General features: G+C 46.8%; 1 protein-coding gene and 1 pseudogene across 1 annotated transcript in view; one reads left to right on the forward strand and one right to left on the reverse strand.

Annotated features, from left to right (window-relative positions):
• Nucleotides 1–19,171, forward strand: part of Itgb5 (integrin subunit beta 5) — a 110,587-nt gene that overhangs the window by 63,832 nt on the left and 27,584 nt on the right. The window contains exons 9-10 of the mRNA XM_047564606.1: nt 5,309–5,443; nt 14,547–14,976. Of these exons, the coding sequence (XP_047420562.1) occupies nt 5,309–5,443; nt 14,547–14,976 (565 nt within the window). The remainder of the gene's footprint in view (nt 1–5,308; nt 5,444–14,546; nt 14,977–19,171) is intronic.
• LOC124993058 (cofilin-2-like) lies at nt 16,469–17,049 on the reverse strand (annotated as a pseudogene).

A 19,171-nucleotide genomic window follows, 5' to 3' on the forward strand; every position in this document is an offset into this window, starting at 1 on the left:
GCTTTGCACACTCTAGACAAATAAATGCCCTACCACTGAGCTGTGCCTTCAGCCCCAAAGTGTCCAGATTTATATTGTACAATTGGATAAATTTTGGCACATGTATGCACCTGTAGAACCATTACTTATCAACATATTGACTATACACATTGCTCCCAAAAGTTGTGACCTTGGGCGTTCCCTACTTCTGCCATTCTCTTATGTCAAAATTAAAAAATAAATATAGAAATGTGGAACTGGAAGGTATTTGGAACAAGGTCTAGTTGGTTGAAGCAATGTTTGGGGTTTGATTAGTACCTGTGATATTGTGGTATGATAAAAAGTAAACGTATGTTGATCTCTGCCCTTGTTCCTGACACAAAGCTCCTAAAACCCATGTAGTAATGAACATGTTCATTAGGAGAAGCTTTTGACCTAATATTTTGTCTTTGAGTCTGGTTCCTAACATAGAGTTCCTAATACCTCTGGATTTCCTGAGTAATAGGAACATTTTTTTTTTTCCCCAGTACAAGGACTTGAACCTTGGGTGCTCTACCACAGAACTACAGCTCCCATCTCCAGTCCTTTTTACTTTTTTGAGACAGACTACATTGACCAGGCTGGCCTTGAACTTGCTTTCCTCTTGCCTCAGCCTCCCCAGTAGCTGGAATTATAGGCGTGAACATCTTTTGTTTTAATGAGATGACTCTTGGGTTTCCCGATAGCTTCAGAAAGGGACTGGTCATTGAAAAAAACCAAAGCATCATAAGAGGGTTGGAACCTTCAGCTCCTCCTAAGGAGGTCAGGGGTTGAAGTTTTAGTTGCTCACCAGTGGGCAGTGATTTCATAGTCATGCTACCATTTACGACTGACATCTGAAGTGCGTAGGGGAGGGTCTTACGGAACTGAGCCCCCAGCCTGTGGGATCTGACGCTTGTCTCCAGGTAGACAAGTCAGAACTGAATTGATCTAAATTACAGGACCGCCAGCTGGATGGAGAATTGCCTAGTGTGTGTGTCGCTGGTGGTGGTGGAGCGGGGACTCCCCACCCCTCTGGTGTCAGCTGTGTCCTGTTGAGAAGTGTGGCAGACTAGAGAGCGGGAATGGAGGTTTGGTTTTCCTTCAGGTACCATCTTGCTGCTGTCATGTGGCAGTGGGAGACCCAGGCTGGGTTGTAGGCTCCTGGCACCTGCCCTATCGTGTGTGGGGTGCACTTTGGCCAGCAGGAGAGGCTTTCAGCAGCCCTTCGCTTGCTGCTCTCTGGCCAGGGTCTCGTCACAGCTCTGTGTTCTGGTTGCATTTCTGGTGTTACCTTCCCGACGGAGTAGTTTGTGGTGGGTTTGGAATGAGTCACGCAACACATGACTAAGCGTGGGTGTTGACTTTTCCTCCCCTGGAGGGCTGGCAAGTGCTGGGGGGCCATTCTGAGATTTTGGTTGGAGTGTATGTAGTGAATGAAATGGCTGTGGTTTTTGGCCTGCTGAGGGGAGCAGAATGCAAAGGGAAGGTGTCACGCGATGTCTTGTGGAAGCAGAATGTTGTTCACATCTTTTGGAAGGTGAATTTGTCAACTCTTGGGTTTATACATTTTTTCCTTGCTGGGCCAAATTCTGCAGTGTGAAAAATTACCACATCCTCCCACGGGAGTTTGGCAGTATGGAGCTGTGCCCAGACTAGGTCCTGGTGAGAGGTTCTCTCTCAGGGCTCAGCCACTGGGCACTGGGTCCACACTCACAGATGCCAGCACTCTGCCACCCTGACAAGGGGGAGGTAGGACCCAGACAGAAATCATGGGCCTCTTCAAAGTGGGAGAGGACAGAATGAGCTGGAAACCACTTGAGCTGCATGTGGAGGGTGACATCAGAGCTGTGGCGTGTTTTCCCCTAGCTGGGCACATGTTTCTCTTTTGCTTGTTGCCATAAAGTCTGCTCCACCCACGGCCCAGCTGGCCTGACTTAAAGCAATTACAGATGTGACCTAACCTGACCGGGTATGTAACAGAATAGGCTTTAACCTTCTGACATTCTTGTCATTGTCTCCTTTTCCTAGGATGGGGAGTAAGGAAGCATCTCCCAGGGCAAGTCTGGTAGGAATTCATTGAATTCCAAGGGCCACACATAAAGGTCTTCCTGTGAAAGAACTGATTCCTGTGACTTTGATTCTGTGTTATGTCTTGTCCCTCCTGCTTCACCCACAATGGCCTAATAGGTGGCAGGCATCATGCTAGGCCATGGCAATAAAACAGTGAACCAGACACAGCCCTGCCCTCCAGAAGCCCACTCATTTGGGGGAGACCAACCCATCCTCACAACCAGGGTACAACCTGGTGATCCACACTTTCCAAAGTCAGAGCAGTTCCACAGAGAAAAGCGTTCCTGGGTGAGAGAGTTAGGATGAGTACCGGAGGGATGGGGAGAGCCTGCTGCTGGTCCTGTGTGCCTCCAGCAGCTGAGCCTTGGCCTTGGTTTTTGCTACCTTAAAGGAGAGGTTCAAACTCAGTCATCGCCACAGTTTCTGCTACCTCGAACCTTCAAGAGTTTCTGATTCCCCAGCGCTGTGGGGAGCAGGAATTCAGGTCAGAGCACAAGTTGAGTGTCTTGTGGCCTGAGTAGAAGATAGGCTTGGATTTCCATCCCATTGCAGTTACTGATCTGCAGACTAGGAGTCCCTGTCCCTCGTGTTCTTTCTCCTCCTGCCAAGTCCTCCAGTGACTTACTAGTGGCAGTGTTGGCAGATCTCAGTGGGGAAATGCTGATGCTTCCCTCCAACATTTTGCTGCTGCTGGACCACAGGGCCCTCATATTTCAAGTGACTGTCTTCAGTATTTTGTATAGCTCTGGTCTACCTAACTCTTTTATGGTATGCTGTTTTATCTCATCCTCATATTTCTTTATAATTATAAATACACTTTTAAATTTTAACTTGTCTTAATAGATAAGTTTAATTTTCATCCAGTTGGCCTAAGTCATTTAGCCCCTATTAAAACATTCATTCTTTCATCCACCCCATCATTCAAAAAAGTGTATGTGCTGAGTCTCAGGTATGCAGCATGGCCCTTGGAACTCACAGCCCAGTGGAAAGACAGATCTGGAAACAGCTGTTCAAGTTAGAGTGTGCCACGTTGAGTGGCACCTTGTGACCCTTGACCATTTAAGGCTGGCACTTTCAAGAGGAAGTAGGTTTAAGAGGGATAGTATTTTTATAGTGTAAGCACTTAGACAACTGGTTGTAAAGAAAGAGACTTTTTGGCAGAGTATTTTCAACAAGCTGTTAATTTGTTTGAAAAACTGAATATTTCACTTATTCAAGTTTAGCGCTGTATGCTCAGCAAAAAAAAAAAAAAAAAAAGAAGAAGAAAAGAAAGAAAAGAAAACCCCTAAGAGACAGTTCTGCCTGCTGTTCTGTTCAACATCTGTGCTCCCCGGGGGTGCACCTGAGAGGGCCGTGGGAGCCTGGTCTTGGTTCCATGTGTCTCTCAGAGCATGATGTCTTGCTTTGTGCGGAGTGTTTAGTGTTAGAATGGTTGTTTTCTTAATGTTTGATAAAATATGGCCCCTGTACATAAGCCAATTATTCTATTTACCTATGGTCTCCAAAGTAACATCTTCCTTGGAGATTTTCAGAGGCAGTTTTCAAAATAATAGACATATAGAAAATCACATAAACTTTTCACAAACTAAATATACCTGAGTATCCAGCACCCAGGTCAGAAACACAGAACAATCCCAAACCAGGAAGTCCCTCGAAATCCCCCAAGGGTAATGATTAGTTTTACCTGTTTTTGATCATCTAATCATGCACCATTTAACGACAGGGACGTGCTGAGAAACACATCCTTAGGCGACTTCATCATTGTGCAAACGTCATGGAGTGTACTTACATAAACCAGATGGCGGGGCCCACTGCACACAGAGGCCATGTGATACAGCCTCTTCTTCTAGGCTACAGTCCTGTGCAGCTTGTTACTGTACTCAGTACTGTAGGCAGTTGTAAAACAATGGTAATGGGCTGGGGAGATAGCTCAGTTGGTAGAGTGCTTGCCTCACAAGCATAAGGCCCTGGGTTCAATCCCCAGCACCGCAAAAAAATAACAAACAAGAAAAAAATGGTAATACTTGTGTATGTAAACATATCTAAGCATAGAAAAAGTAGAGTAAAAATACCATGCATTAAGAAATTTCAGCCACTATAATCTTACGGGACCACACGGTACATGTGGACTGTGTGAACCAGAATGTCTTTATGAATGTAAATAGAATCACATAACACATAAGCCATTGTGTCTGGCTTCTTTCAGGCAATGTTACATCAGTGAGATCCTTCCCCGTCCTTCCCTGTCGTCGTATTTGGTTCATTATCATTACTGTAAGGTTCTCTGCCATGTGAAAACACTGCAGGATTTTAAAATCCCTTCTACTATTCATAGACTTTTGGTTAGTTTCCAGGTTCGAGCTGTTACAGACTGTGTTGCTGTACACATTCCTGCCCATGTCTGTTGGTGACGTAGACCCTTCTGTTGGGGATAATCCTAGGTGTCAGGTTGGCCTGAGCCTTAGAAGACACTGCCTCGTGGTTTCTAAAGGGCTGTACCAGCTTATACTCCAGCCAGCAATCAGCACGAGCCCCAGTTGCTCTGTGTGCTTTCCAATACCTGAAATATTCAGTCTTTTATTTTTTCTGCTCCAGTGGATCATTCTGACTTGGTTTTTGTTCGCTGCACCATCCTGAGAGCATAACCTACACAGAACATTGCTCTTTCATAATGTAGCTTCAGACTCATGATGTGGACCTCATCTGATGTCGGGGCAGGCTGGAGTGTGAAGGATGATAGGGTGGGTCCTGGAGAAAGTGCCAATTGAACTGGTTTTGCAGGATAAAGCACAGGGTGGAGTGAGAGAAGAGCCACTGGTCAAAGGAATGTTATCTTGGTCCTGGTAAAGGCCCAGATCCTGGAGAGCACACGCTGGGATTCTTAGGAACTGTACCTGTGAAGCTGGGGTGACGGTTGAGAGGTGGCTCTGGAGAGGGAAGCAGGAGACCAAGTGTAACCCCTTGAAGCAGATAATAATATAATTTGGCAGATAGACCATTATTAATGTGTCCAAGTTCATTGAGGGAGACCTCAAGTTAGCTCCATCAAAATGGTGTGTAGGAGTGGAGAGAAGAGAAAGGGGGAGGGAGAGCAGGGAACCAAGCCTGCTGGCTCTTGCCTTGGCTTAAGCTTCCTGGGTTAGAGGAAGCCACATGGGCATCCAAGAACCAGCGCCAACATGACCTCAACTGCGGCCTTTACTAAGTGGTTTGGTCCTCACTGTCTCCTTCTGTTCAGAGTATCCGGTCTAAGGTGGAGCTGTCGGTCTGGGATCAGCCTGAGGATCTCAATCTCTTCTTCACTGCCACTTGCCAAGATGGCATATCCTACCCTGGTCAGAGGAAGTGTGAAGGCCTGAAGATTGGGGACACGGTAAGTGTTCACCTCCAGCTTATGCGCTCTCGTTAGCACTGGCCATTAGTCTTTGGATTCTGATAGCTTTCGTATTTACTGTTGTCCTCTGGGAATTCATGTTCTGTCTTCCAACTCAGGGTCCTGGGGCATTTCCTAAGCTCTGCTTTTCATGCTCAGAGTCCCAGGCAGGCTTGCTAAGGAGCTCTGCTCAGTAGACAGCTCTCTGTAAACTGCCACCTAAGGCTTCCTCAAGATGACCCCGTGCTCCTAGAGTTTTAGACTTTTATCATCTGAGCATGACAGGGATGCAAGAGTCCCAGCTTCATTGCTCTTCTGCAATTTGCTCTGATTCTGGGGTACATAATCTGACCCATGCTTTTCTTTTCTATAAAAGATGAAGAAAGCCCCTCATCCATTCTGGTTTGATGAGGTGAATGGCTGGCTCTATAGTACTGGAGGGAACAGATGGTTTGCCAAATAGTAGGTGTAAATGATGTACAGCTGTATGCCACACCAAGGACTTGAGGGTGGGAGTGGGGAAGAGCTTTTATGGGTGCTGAGAACACAGTGCCGATGTTGGTGCTGAGGTGGCACAGTGGTGATTGAAGACTGTCCACCCGCTTCTGGAGGTCCCTGCTGCTGGGGACAGACCAGGAGATCTGATCCTGACTTGCTCTGTTGACCATTCTAGTGCTCAGAAAGTCAGAAGGGAGTGAGGGAAAGCTTTCTTCCATACTTCAGGGAATCTGGTTAGAAAAATATATGGACTTTTTCAAAATAGATGACTCTGTCCTCTGGGCACACGTAAGTACTAATTATGGCCAAGGCGTTGGGTGAGTCACCCTCCCCTGACTCAAGGAGATGCGGATGTGGCTGCAAGGCTGCGTAGGCCCGGCAGTGGTGTTCCGGGGTCTCCTCACTTTCCAACACAGACCTTTCCCCACCCAGCTCTCCCGTTGCCCTTTGCCCACTCACAACATGCACGCCAGCTTCTCACCCCTTCCAGATCTCATAACAGTGCTGCACCCCAACAAAGAGACACTTCAGAATATGATATGGAAGTTGAGAGAGTAAAGGTCTTTAATGACTAGGGAACAAATTCTTTTGTTTTTTTTTACTTCAGTGCTAGAAACAAATCCTCTCCTAAGACAGGTTGTTTACAAGTGCCTCTGGCTTTTTAACAAACTTAAAGGAAGGCCTAATCAAGTTTTTAGATAAGTCATTACAAATGATTATGGCCTTGAACTCAGATGGAATTCATAGGGGAAAACAGAAGAAAAAAAGAAGTCATTCATAGAAGAAGAAGACTTGACCATTACAAAAACTTTTCCCATTTCCATCTTCCTATTTATGCAAATAATTTTTTGTGCTTATATCTGTATAAAAATAGAAATATAATTGATTGTGATTCCTGCCTTCCTTAGCAATAAGTAGTATTATTTTATATACCTGTCAACTCTTTGAGGGAAAGACCTCATCTCATTTAAGAGACACTTCTATTAAAATTTTACTTTTTTGTTTTTAATAATTGTCAAGAGTTACAATGTATTGATGTTGTTTTGATCAATTATAATGATTAATCCAAATGAATTTTTAAAAACGAAAAAAGCCTTAAAGTTGTGGGTTTTAAAGAGATGGTTTTGTGGGGTGCAATAATGCATACCTGTAATCCCAACAACTTGGGAGGCTGAGACAGGAGGATCACAAGCTTGCGGCCAGCCTCAGCAACTTAACTAAACCCTATCTCAAAATAAAACATGACTGGGAATGTAGTTCAGTGGTAGAGCACTTGCCTCACATGCACAAGACCCTGAGTCCAATCCTCAGCACACTCATACACAAAAACCCAGTTCTGAAAATGGAAAAAGGCAGAAATAACCAGAAAAAACAACACATGAATGAAGATCTGGGTATGGAATGTTTGGCGCAACGTGTCAAGAAAGCGGAAGAATGATGCGTGGAACTCACTGGAACGAGCCCTTTACTTGGAGAAGTAGTTACAACAGGAGAAAGGCCTGGGATCTGTAAGAAAGCACATGCAACAAGGCTCTTGACAATTTCTAATGACATCCTATGAGTAGGAAAAATAATTTGGGTGATGACAGCCCAGTCAGGCAGATTTGTTGCTGAGTGAACATGTTTTCTAGGAGCATTTGACTGAGGATCCAGATGTCTCTTGTCTGATGTGCTTTCTATTGACTTGGGTTGAACTCATGGAAGACCTGCCTATCAAATGTGGGAAGGTCACAGAGGTGGAGAAAACAGCTTATCTCATAAAGTGGAAAAAACTAAGAGTTTACTTTCTTTTTTCAAAACTGAGCTGGAGTGAAATCCTCAGGATCAACATATTTAGTTCAGGATATTAGTAGGGTTGAGGGAACACGGTTTGATATTTTGATTTTAAAAGGATTGGCAGGTTGTAGTGGCTCAAAGGTTTAATGTGCATAACTAGTGTTGCTTAAAAAAAAAAAAAAAAAAAAAAAAAAAGGAATGCCAATTGGGATTGCAGTAACAGAAGTATTTTTGAAACCCCAGAGATAATGGTGCCATCTTTCTTTGCTTGAATCAGACTGCATGTGGAGGTCTATGGACAAGTCTTTTCAAAAAAGGAAAGCAACAATCAAAACTCTCATGATGAGTTGGCTAGAAACCAGGGAGGTCAAAGGAATTGGTGTTTGTTGATAATGACTATGAAATCATTAAAGCAGTCAACTTATGCTACTTTAAACAAACATGGGGAAACCATTGAGATTGGGGGTCCCCCATGGAACCCAAAAGGAAAATACATTAAGTCCCAAGAAGGACCAGAGACAAACTGGACAATGAATAGTTCTGTGTTTACCATCTATTTCCCTCTGAGGAAGACATTGTTATCCATGTTGATAGATGAGGAAACTGAGGCATACAGAGTTCAAGTAATTGCCAAGGCTCCTCAGCCTTTCATAGCAAAGTGAAAGTTCAAAACCAGGATTTTTCTGGTTCTATAACTGGCACCCTACAACACCTTTTTTGAACCCTTTTTTCTTTCCTTTAAAAAAAATTTTTTTTTAGTTGCAGATGAACACAATACCTTTATTTTTTAAATTTATTTTTATGTGGTGCCGAGGATCGAACCCAGTGCCTCACATAGTAGGCAAGCACTCTACCACTGAGCTACACCAGCCCACCTTTCTTTCTCTCTTTTTTAAAAATAATTATTTTTATTTTATTTATTTATTTTTATGTGGTGCTGAGGATCAAACTCACTGCCTCACACACTCTAGGCAAGGGCTCTGCCACTGAGCTACAGCCCCAGCCCCTTACTGAGCCTTTCAGTGCCCATGATCCTACTTAACTGTTTCAAATGTTGTGCATCAGAATGAAATGTGATAATGGATGGGAGCCTTCAAGGAGAAAGTGATTTCCTGAGTGCCTCTGTGCCCCTCATCACATTCAGTTCCCATAACCATCAATCATAGATGGAGAATGGAGCACATAATCATTGCTGATGGGCAGTCTGAGATTTGGGGATAGGAGTGGCCTGCCAAAGCTCACCCAGATAATAAATGCTGGACCCATGGCCCAAACCAGATCTTTCCTCTCCAGACCACGTCCTGTCACTAACCTCAGCCTCTCTCTTGCAGAGGGAGTTGTATCAACCCCCTGTGATGGGAACTTGCAGTACACCCAGTAGCAGTGAGGCTTTGCTGCCTTCCCTGCTTCTTACAGCAACTTTCCTAGGTAGCTTTAACTTGTCCACTTCAATGTGTGAGAAACTGGCTTGAAGAGAGGCCTGAAAAACTGGCCAGAAGTCCCTCTGCAGTGAGCTGCATGCACCTGGACTCAAATCAGAAACTGACACAGGGCAGTGCCACAACCCAGGCCCTTCCCCTAGGCCTCGTGTACTTTGCAAGTAAAAGCTTCAAAGAGGCCACTTAGGCATGGACACTATAGCATACAGTTTTTGGTTTTTGCTGGGATACTTCAGAAAGTAGACACTGTCCAGAAATCAGGAAAAGATTGTAAATAGTTTTTTACCACAGTGAAAAAATATCTCTGCTGATTGGGATGATTTTCAGAACATTTGAAACAATAATAAAGAAGCAGGGTGCTTCTTCCCACGCTGGCACCTTTGGCAGCTCTGCCTTTGGGATCCAGTAGCCCTGTTGAAACAGCAGCAGCCCTGAGGCAAGCCTCCCTGCTGGGTCTTTGTGTCTTCTCACTGTCCCAGTGTGGTAGTGCAGTCCAAGGGCCACGGTCACATGGCCCCTGGCTCCGCTGCAAGGGCTGCAGGGTTTTGTTTTCTGTAGATGAAGACAGGCTGGCACAGAGCAGTGACCACTCTGCTCGTCTGAACTGGACATGATGCTACTCACAAGGGCCACACCAGGCCACAGACCATGGGGGCTGAGCTCCCTGAAGGGCTTTGGAGGCAGAGGCGGGCAGAACTGGCTACATAGTTTATGGGATCCAGTGCAAAATGAAATCGTAGGGTTTATGTTAAAAAATTATTAGAAATTTCAAGACCCCCAACAACAAAGCTTAAATCTAAGCTCACACCCTTCTGAGCAGGACTTCATGACACATGCCCAGAAGGCCAGCCCCTGCCTCTGTGGACAGGGTCCACTCATTCATGCAGTGAATCAACCCCGCATCACGACCAGTGCTATGACATAGATGGTGTGGTGCTACAGGAGCCCCAAGGTAGAAGGGCCCAGCATCACAGAGGGTGCTGTCTGAGCAGAGGCATAGGAAAGGAGGGCGAGGTGCTCCCACTGGCGGGCGTAGCAGATGCAGAGCAGCAAGAGGAGTCTGCTTGAGTGTGAGGAGCATCGCCCTTTGCAGCTGAGGGTGATGACTACGGAGGTAAACGGAGGGGATTGGGGACTGAGGGGAGAGTGGCTGTCCCAGGCCACACTGGTAGGACATAAGTGCCAAGCTAAGGGACCTGGCCATTGTTTGGCAGGTGGGTTTCATTCTCATTCTCAGGTGCCATGAGTTGAGAGGGCTAAGGACAACTACCCCTCCCAGAGTAGTGAGAGTGGACAGGAGCGGGGCTCAGCAGGAGAAGAGGGGTTAGGAAAAGCAGATAGTGTTCACTCTCAGCAGGTGTCTCAGGGGAGGAGTGTGTGCCCCTGTGGGTCACCAGGGGCGCCTGGGTCATGTGCATTGCACTTCTTCGTATTTGCAACTTCCTGCAGAAGTGGCAGAGAAATAGGCAGTGACTGTGGTCACATCCAACCAGTGGTGGTAGTTCTGTAACCACCCTATGTTCTCTGGTCTAAGACATTTGTCCAACAAGAAGTAGGAGAGGTGGCAGGAAGTGAGGGACAAGGATGTCCTCAAAGAGGAATCCTCCCTAAATTAAACTCTGAGGTTTTGTTTGAATTCCCTAAGGCCGTCCCCTACTTTTCCTGCCCTGGTCCTGATGCCAGCTAAGGCTGACTGAGCGGACCCAGTCATGGGAAGTTGGTGTTCTCATTAGCAGGCCTTGACAAATCAGTATGCAAGTGACTGTCTGTACAGCCAGCACCAACACCCAGCACAGGGGGCCCAGTAAGCGCCTGTCACCGGCTTCCCACAGCACACCCGCCCCCATCCCCCCACCCCTTTCCACTCCTCTGGGCTCTATACCCTGTGTCCACCCCAGCTCTTTGTTTGTTGAGATCTGAGTGGACTTGGCATCTGCATAGCCCTGGGGTTGGTGGGTTTGGGTGGGGGCTGGGCGGCCCTTTTGAAAGGGTTGGCCAAACCAGCAGCCCTGTAGGGAACCAGGAGCATCCCAATGAGATTAAATCACCCGTCTGGGCAGGAGGGCCTCTGTGTCTGTGACCTTCCTCTGGAATCTTGGAGTGGGAGACCGGAAAGTCTCCAGGAACATGGGGCCCCTCAGTATCAGTACTGAGTTGGAGTCCTCAGTCACCAGGGGAGAGAAGCAAAGAAGCCGTGTTCCAGCTGCATTCCAGCCTCTCTGGAGTCTTTCCCAATTCAGTAGGGAAACCAGACTCTGAAAGGAGGGGTGAGTGAGCACATTTACTTGCTGTTCCCCAAGTATTTTTTATAGCATTCCTGTGTCCAGCAGGAGCTGGAGCCCGACAGAGCGTCCTCTGGTTATTAGGCAGCCGGCTGCAGGCCCCACAGCGAGGGGTCAGACAGATAGCACTTCTGTTGCAGGAAAGCCTTGGCTGAGGAGGGCCGCCAGGACCTACAGGTCCCCTTGCCTGCCCAGCCAGGCAGGCGGGGTGAGTTTCCACATCCTGGGCAATCTGGGTGCCAGCTCAGATTCAGAGGCTCCCTGACACCTCTACTTATCCTGGACAAACACAAGCCACTGGCAAGACTTAGGAGATTTGCTTCTCTCTTTCCTTACTTTATCCCTTGGCACAGGGCAGGCTGCGTGGGGGAAGATTATGCTCACAGATGGACACTCCCCACAGTCTCTCAATAATTAAATGCCTTTGGCTCTTATTCCATTTCTGACCTACAGATGCCTTTGTGGACAGAGGCTCTTCATTTAACAAGGCTAGCAAGTCGGAGCCCTAGGAAGTGGCAGCTTCAAGCAAGTCACTATTTCTCTCTGGATTTCTCTCTGGGCCTCAGAGGGAGGGATACATTAGCCTCTGGAAGGCTATTTTTCACTCTGCATTTTTTACTTTTTTGTTGCTGTTGTTGTTGTGTGTGTGTGTGTGTGGTACTGGAGTTGAAAAACGGCTTCACACATGCTAGGCAAGTGCTCTACCACTGAGCCACACCCCCAACCCCCTCTGCATTCCTGATGGCCCCACAGTTGCTGGCTGAGCAAAGCCCCCACCCCTTCCCATGTACAGGCTCAAATCATTCCCAGCATGAGGCAGATAGGTTTGGAGAAAACTCTGGTCACCACTTTGGGGCCACCATCAAGTAGTTCCTGCAGTAAGAAGGCTGGCACTCCATCTGTACCCAGATCTGGACACTGGCTTCTATCCCATGCCTCCTTCTGGGAGGTGAAGTGCTAAGGAGAGCACAGACCCAATTCTAGGCAAGCCCCATCTCCACCTGCTGTGTGCCCATGGCCAAGTTCACAGTCCCTCCAACCCTGTTTTCTCCCCGGTGAAATGAGGGTGCCTCCTAAAAGAGTTGCTTGAGGCAGTGCTCAGCACAGTGCTGGGTGCATAGTAGGCTCTCAGCCACTGCTGATCGGTAGTGCCATCAACAGATTTCGGTGACCAGCAGATTCGCATCTTGCTTCCTTACCTTAAGTGTGCCTCTCTGGACCTCAGGACCTTGAAACTTAACCTTGAACTTGTTTTTGTCCATCTTTCCCCTTTGTCCCCCACCTCCCTACCCTACACTGACGTGGAGGGCGAGGTGGGGTAGTCAGGAGTGGGTACCACTGGCTTGGTCTTCCCACTGTCTCCTGACCCTGTACACCTGGCCATTGTACTCAGCACACCTACCCAAAAGTACCTCCTGTCAAAAGTACCTCTGTCTTGACCAGTGCTGAACTCTGGGTGCTGAAAGCTTTGGTCCATGGTTTGCTGCCAGATAGGACTTTTTCCAGGACCCAGAGAGTCTGATCTGTCCTGCTCAGTCCCACCACTATGGGTGTCCCCAAATGTCATAGAATCCGGGAAGAAACCTTTTTGAGGTAAAGAGCTCAGAGTGATAAGGATCTGTAAAACACTTAAAAATAAGCATTTTCAGTGTTCTCAAAAAATGACATTATTTCCTGAGGAGTGCCCAGTAATTGATAACTTTTTAAGATCAGCCGTACTCCAACCCAAATGATAGAATTAAGCAATAGCTAAAGAGGTTCCTAACTCATCCTGAGTTTCAGAATGATTTAAGGTGTCTTTTGGAAAACAAAGACATCCAGGCCCAGACACAGTGGGCCAGTTTATGGGGTGGGGTGGGGTGGGCCAGGCCTGTCTGTTGGGGAGCAGGGAAGCTCCCCACAGGAAAAGCACTTCTCCTGGGGTTTCATTATGCCAGCTCCCTGTCTGGATTTCCATAGCATTTACAGTACCTGCTCTGAGGTCCTTCTGGGTGATTCCATCCCCACATGGCTCCTTCCCTCAGTGCAGAGAGAGGCAGAGGGTGCGGAGTCATGCTCTGGCTCTTAGAAGAATCAGAGCGAGCCTCATCCTTGCTTCCCTTCCCCTCCAGCCTGGTGGGCAGCTGACAGGCATGTCTCCCACCCCACTGTCTGCCACCCTGCTAGGTCCACCCTGTTGCCCGACTCCAAGGCAACCTGTGAGATACTCCCAAGTTAGAAAACTTCCTTATGTGATTTTTTTTGCAGTACTGAGGACTGAGCTCAGGGGTACTCTGCCATTGAACTACATCCCCAGCCCTTTTTATTTTTATTTTGATACAGGATCTTGCTAAATTGCCAGGTTGGCCTCAAACTTGTGATCCTCCTGCCTCCAGCTTCTAAGTAGCTAGGATTATAGGTGTGTACCATCACACCCAGCCCTTACATGCTTTGTTTAAAAAGAAGGTCTATCCACGAGTGTGACGAGTTTCATCAGACAGTGACTCTCCTTTAAGGCCTCAGGGTGGTGGGCTGATTGGGCAAGATGCAGTTTTGAAAACCACTCCCAGAGAAGAACTGGAGCATGGGATGGAGAGAGGGGTTCAGGTGTGTGCGTGGAGACCTCAGGCATCATCCCATCCCTTCTCCAGAAGGGGGTGAGCCCCCTCCTCAGAAGGGCAGGCAGGTGCCACTGTCTCCCTGCATCCAGCACCTTGGCCTGTGTCAGTGCCCACTAAGTATTTGCCGGATGAGGTGTTTTTGAAATGGGGAGGATAGAGGTGTACTGCAGCGGAGGTGGGAAGAGGACAGGATAGAAGCAAAAGGGAGAACGAGAGCTGTACAAGCTCCAGGACCCCTGGGACATCCCTCTTCTCAGGGTGGTGAGGCCAGGAAGAGATTAATAAATACTCAAGAACCAAAAGAACCAAGCGCAGTGCCTGTCAAATGTGAGCGAGCAGTGCAGGGGCTGGCTCATCCTGCGGCCCCCTCCTCCCCGGCGCTCTGTGAGTTCTCCCTGTGTGCACGGGAGGGCTGGGCCTCCCAGGAGTTGTGCCTGGCTGCACCCCTGGCTGGTTGGGAGACTCAAGCTTGCCATGGCCACAAGGTCCCCTCTCTTCTTCTGCCCAGGCATCCTTTGAGGTGTCCGTGGAGGCACGGAGCTGCCCCAGCAGACCCGTGGAGCACACGTTCACCCTGCGGCCGGTGGGGTTCCGGGACAGCCTGCAGGTGGGGGTCACCTACAACTGCACCTGCAGCTGCAGTGTGGGGCTGGAGCCCGACAGCACCAGATGCAGCGGAAACGGGACTTACATTTGCGGCCTCTGTGAGTGCAACCCCAGCTACCTGGGCACCAGGTGCGAGTGCCAGGAAGGGGAGAACCAGAGCGTGTACCAGAACCTGTGCCGCGAGGCAGAGGGCAAGCCGCTGTGCAGCGGGCGCGGCGAATGCAGCTGCAACCAGTGCTCCTGCTTCGAGAGCGAGTTCGGGAAGATCTACGGGCCTTTCTGCGAGTGTGACAACTTCTCCTGTGCCAGGAACAAGGGTGTCCTCTGCTCAGGTAAGTGTCTCTGGCCAGAGCTTTGCTCTGAACCACACCCAGGCTCAGAGGCTGCTGGGATCTCTTCCCAAAGCCTGCCTGCTTCTCAGGGTGGCAGCGGGAAGTGTCACTACCACAGCCGTCCCTGAGAGGTAACCATGGACAAGCCTTGCCCACCCCCAGGCACAAGGGTGGGGACCTGTGCGTGGAATACAAAGCAGATGACACTGCCACATGGTGGGGTCTGCCTGTGGATCATCCAGCTGACTTCCCAGTTCATGCTGGACACGCCTGCGAGCATTCCTGACAGTAGAGATGCTCAGCTCCTCTTGGTCACCTCCCGGGACAGGGAGCTCCCTGGGCTGGTAATGGCTTCCCTTGTTAGATGTAGTATTCATTTTTTATTACTTCTCTAACAAGTCACCATAAACCAAGTGGCTTAAAACAATCCACATTTATTTTATTTTAGTTCTGGAGGTCAGAAGTCTGAAATGGATCTTATTTGGCTAAAATCAGGGTGTCGTCAGGGTTCTTCTTCTTCTAGAAGAATCCATTTTTTTTAACCTCTTTTCTGACTGCTAGAGGCTGCCTGTGTACTTGTTTGTGGCTGTCTCCATTTGTAAATCTAGCCATCTCAGATCTTCTGACGGGTAACCTCTGCTTCTGTTGTCTCATCTCTTTCTTTGATGCCCCACCTTCTTCTTTTTTTAAATACATTTTTTTTTAGTTGTGGATGGATACAATACCTTTATTTTATTTATTTTACGTGGTGCTGAGGATGGAACCCAGAACCTCACATGCGCTAGGCAAGCGCTCCACCACTGAGCCCCAGCCCCAGCCCCCTGCATTCTTTTATAGACCCTTGTGGGTATTTTGGACTCTGGGTAACCAGCAAAGTCTCCCCATGTCAAGTTCCTTAACTTAATCACAGCTGCAAAGTCCCTTTACCATGTAAGGTAATAGTTGTGTAAAGTGCCAGGGACTAGGATGTAGACATCATGGGGGCAGCTGTTACTCAGGCCAGAGTCCTGGGTTAGAATTCCTCTTTTTTTTTGGGGGGGGGTATTAAACTCATTTTTTAAAAAGTGCTTTTAATGCATAGTGTTATATTCGTGCTGCCATGTCACAAAAGAAGGCTTGCCAAAGCAGGTGAGGTATATGAATGCTCCAGCGCCTCACAGAACTATAATCAAGTGCAACTATAAATAATACTGAAAAAAGTTCACCATCTGATCAGTGGATAATACTTTCAAGGCATTCAATCTGCTTACCCTTTGCAGTATTCTAGACTATTCACAGTGACAATCACATTCATTGTAGGGCTTGCTGCAAGGGAGGCATATAACCAGTTGTTTTGGCTAAAATAAGATAGGAAGGCGTTCCTTGGGTTCTACATAAAAGTAATCATATTAGAGTCTAATGGCAATCACTGACAGGCTGCTTAAATAAATGATATCTCCTTCATTCACTGTGTTGGAAGGGCCCAGTGGAAAGGGAAAAAACAAAAGCAAAAAAACACCTAATGCTATTCCAATGGACTGAACTGGAGAAATGAAACCCCCTTAAGATCCAGATGGCACTTGATGGTCACATTATAACGGTTTTCCTTCAAGTGAAACTACTACATTGCCTCCCAATTTCTCTCCAAGTGTTGACCGGTCCTTAATATCATCCAAGCCATTTACTTGCCACTCGTGTTTAATACCTGTAAATTTCTTTTTAATGGCATCTTTAGATGCTAGTATAAATCATCTTGCTTTTTAAGGGTGCACTTTCAGGAGCCCAGAATATAAATACGAGGTCTTCTTTCTTAGACTCTTTTGTTTCGTATGTGGCATTGTACAAAGCATATCGGCAATCATTCAGAAGTAGCAACTTCACAAAAGATGTGTAGGGGTCCTCTACAGCATCACCAATGTCACCCACCAAGATCTGCTTTGCTTCCTCTACAATTATTTGTCTTTTGTCATCGCTTAAACAGAAGAGAACTGCTTTCTTTCTTATTTTGATTTCCTCTTGTGTAGAAGATTTCCTTACTTTCATATCATTAAAAACTTTGATGACTTCATCATTCACTGTAACTCCAGATGCCATAGTGCCCGCGGCTTTGACTGCGGCAGCGGCTCCGGCTCTCTAGAATTCCTCTTTTGCATCAAACAAACTTGTTTCTCAATAACTTCCACCTAGTGAATCATGTTCTAGACCCTCTTCCACATGGCAACCTGTCAGACATCTGAAAGCTTCTTTATGCTTTTCTATTTGTTCTTATTCAGGCTGGACTCTCCAAGTTTCTCCTTTCTCTGAGGGCCCTGTCACTTGTTCAGGCTGCATAGAATCGAGCACATAACTTGTCACTCTGGATAATGAAGGCTCAGTTGAGAACATTTGCTTCCTGGGGTCTGGACACTCCACTGCCTTCACTGCATCCTAATAATGCATTCACTTTTCTTTCCCATTCACCAGCCACATTATACCTTTGAGCTTATTTTTAACTTGACTACCAAAAGTGTGAGGGTTTTTTTTTTTAACTTATTTTTGCAGTACTGGGGATTTAACCCAGGAGTGCTCTACCTCTGAGCTACATCCCCAGTTCTTTTTATTTTGAGACAGGGTCTCACTAAATTGCCAAGGCTGGCCTTGAACTTGGAATTTTCCTGCCTCAGCTTCCCAATAGCTGAGATTATAGGTGTACACCACTGCATCTAGCTATAGCCAAGCTAAGTTTTTCTTTTTTAAAAAAATAGATATAAATATTTATGTATATCTAATTTTTCTTGACAAATAGCAATTACACATTTTATGGGCTTCAGTGTGATATTTTAGTACATGTACAAATGCATAATCAGATCAGGTCGACTGGTATATCAGCTACCTCAAATATTTTGTTTTTAAATATTTACCACTGCTTTTTGTTGGGAACATTCAGAATCTTCTTATATTGAAATGTCTATCAATTGTTGTCAGCCATAGTTTTTCCACTTTGCTACAGAACATTAGAAGTCATTTCTCCTATCCCGCTAAACCTCTGTACCTGTTAACACTTCCCTTTCTCCCACATCTTCTGAAACTCTGGTCACCACTTTCTGCTCTCTCTTCCTATGAGATCACCAAGCTAAGTTTTTCTTGTATGCACTTTTTTTTTTTTAATCTAAATGTAGGGATTTTCACTAGTTGTTCCCATTCAATTACAAGTTGGCAATTCCTATTCTGGAATTGCATTCTGATGAGAAACTTTAAAATGGGGTCTCAACAGAGCCATTTCCACCCAACACCATGCTGTCTACAAAGATAATATGCAGAAAAATTGTACATGGGACTGTAGTTTCTTCTAAGGATCATTTATTCCTTGGCTTAATGGATTCCCTCCTTGAGAGTAATCTTCCAGTTGGGAAGGATTGACTTGAAAGGAACTTGGGATTCAGTTGCAAAAGAAAGCACGAGGTGAGGTGCATGTGAAGCCAATCAGGAACCTGTAAATGACATGTGCCCTGGGCGGAGTATCCACCCTCCCATGGAAGAAACAAGTGCAGAGGACTGCAGGCGTGGGTGAGCAAGGGAGGCTTTCTGGAGACAAATATAAGTACACCCATGGGTGTGGTGGTGCCAAAATGCCCAAAACTGGAACTGCCCTGGAAAGTACAGGACATTTGAATGTCATAGAGTAAGGTGGGTGGACAAGTTAGGATTCTGTAAAATATGCCACAGGGATTAGTTTGACTTTTTCTCCATCCCGTTGATGATAGATTGGTATGGGCTAGATGGTTCTGTCCATTAGCAGGAAAAGCATGAGCTCAGGAGCAGCAGGCCTGGGCCTAAATCTCCTAATGCCACATGAGAGGTGGGACTTGGGCTTAGAGTTGTCATAAAAGAGGAAAATGTGAGTAATGTGTTGTAAAAGAGGAAGCACCTCGCATGTTGCCTGGCACAAAAGAGGGGCTCGCCCACCACTGGCTTCTCTGTGAGTCAGCGCCACAGCCCCTGGGGAACTGCAGCTGATGCCCAGTGTGCAGGGGTGCCAGCCCTGGCCTGTGAATCCCCAGGCTTTGCCTAAGGAAGTCCAGTGTGGTGGGATGGGTTTCCATTCCAGTTAGAGTCACAATGAGAGCTACTTGAAGTCCAGATATGTCAGTAGTGGACTTTCAGCAGTGAACATCTTTTAAAGAAAAATTATCAGACATCCCTGTGCTATCCCTCCTTCCGCCACAGGAACCAGAAA

This window comes from Sciurus carolinensis, chromosome 9 (genome assembly GCF_902686445.1).
Source record: "Sciurus carolinensis chromosome 9, mSciCar1.2, whole genome shotgun sequence".
NCBI classification, from domain to species: Eukaryota; Metazoa; Chordata; class Mammalia; order Rodentia; family Sciuridae; genus Sciurus; species Sciurus carolinensis.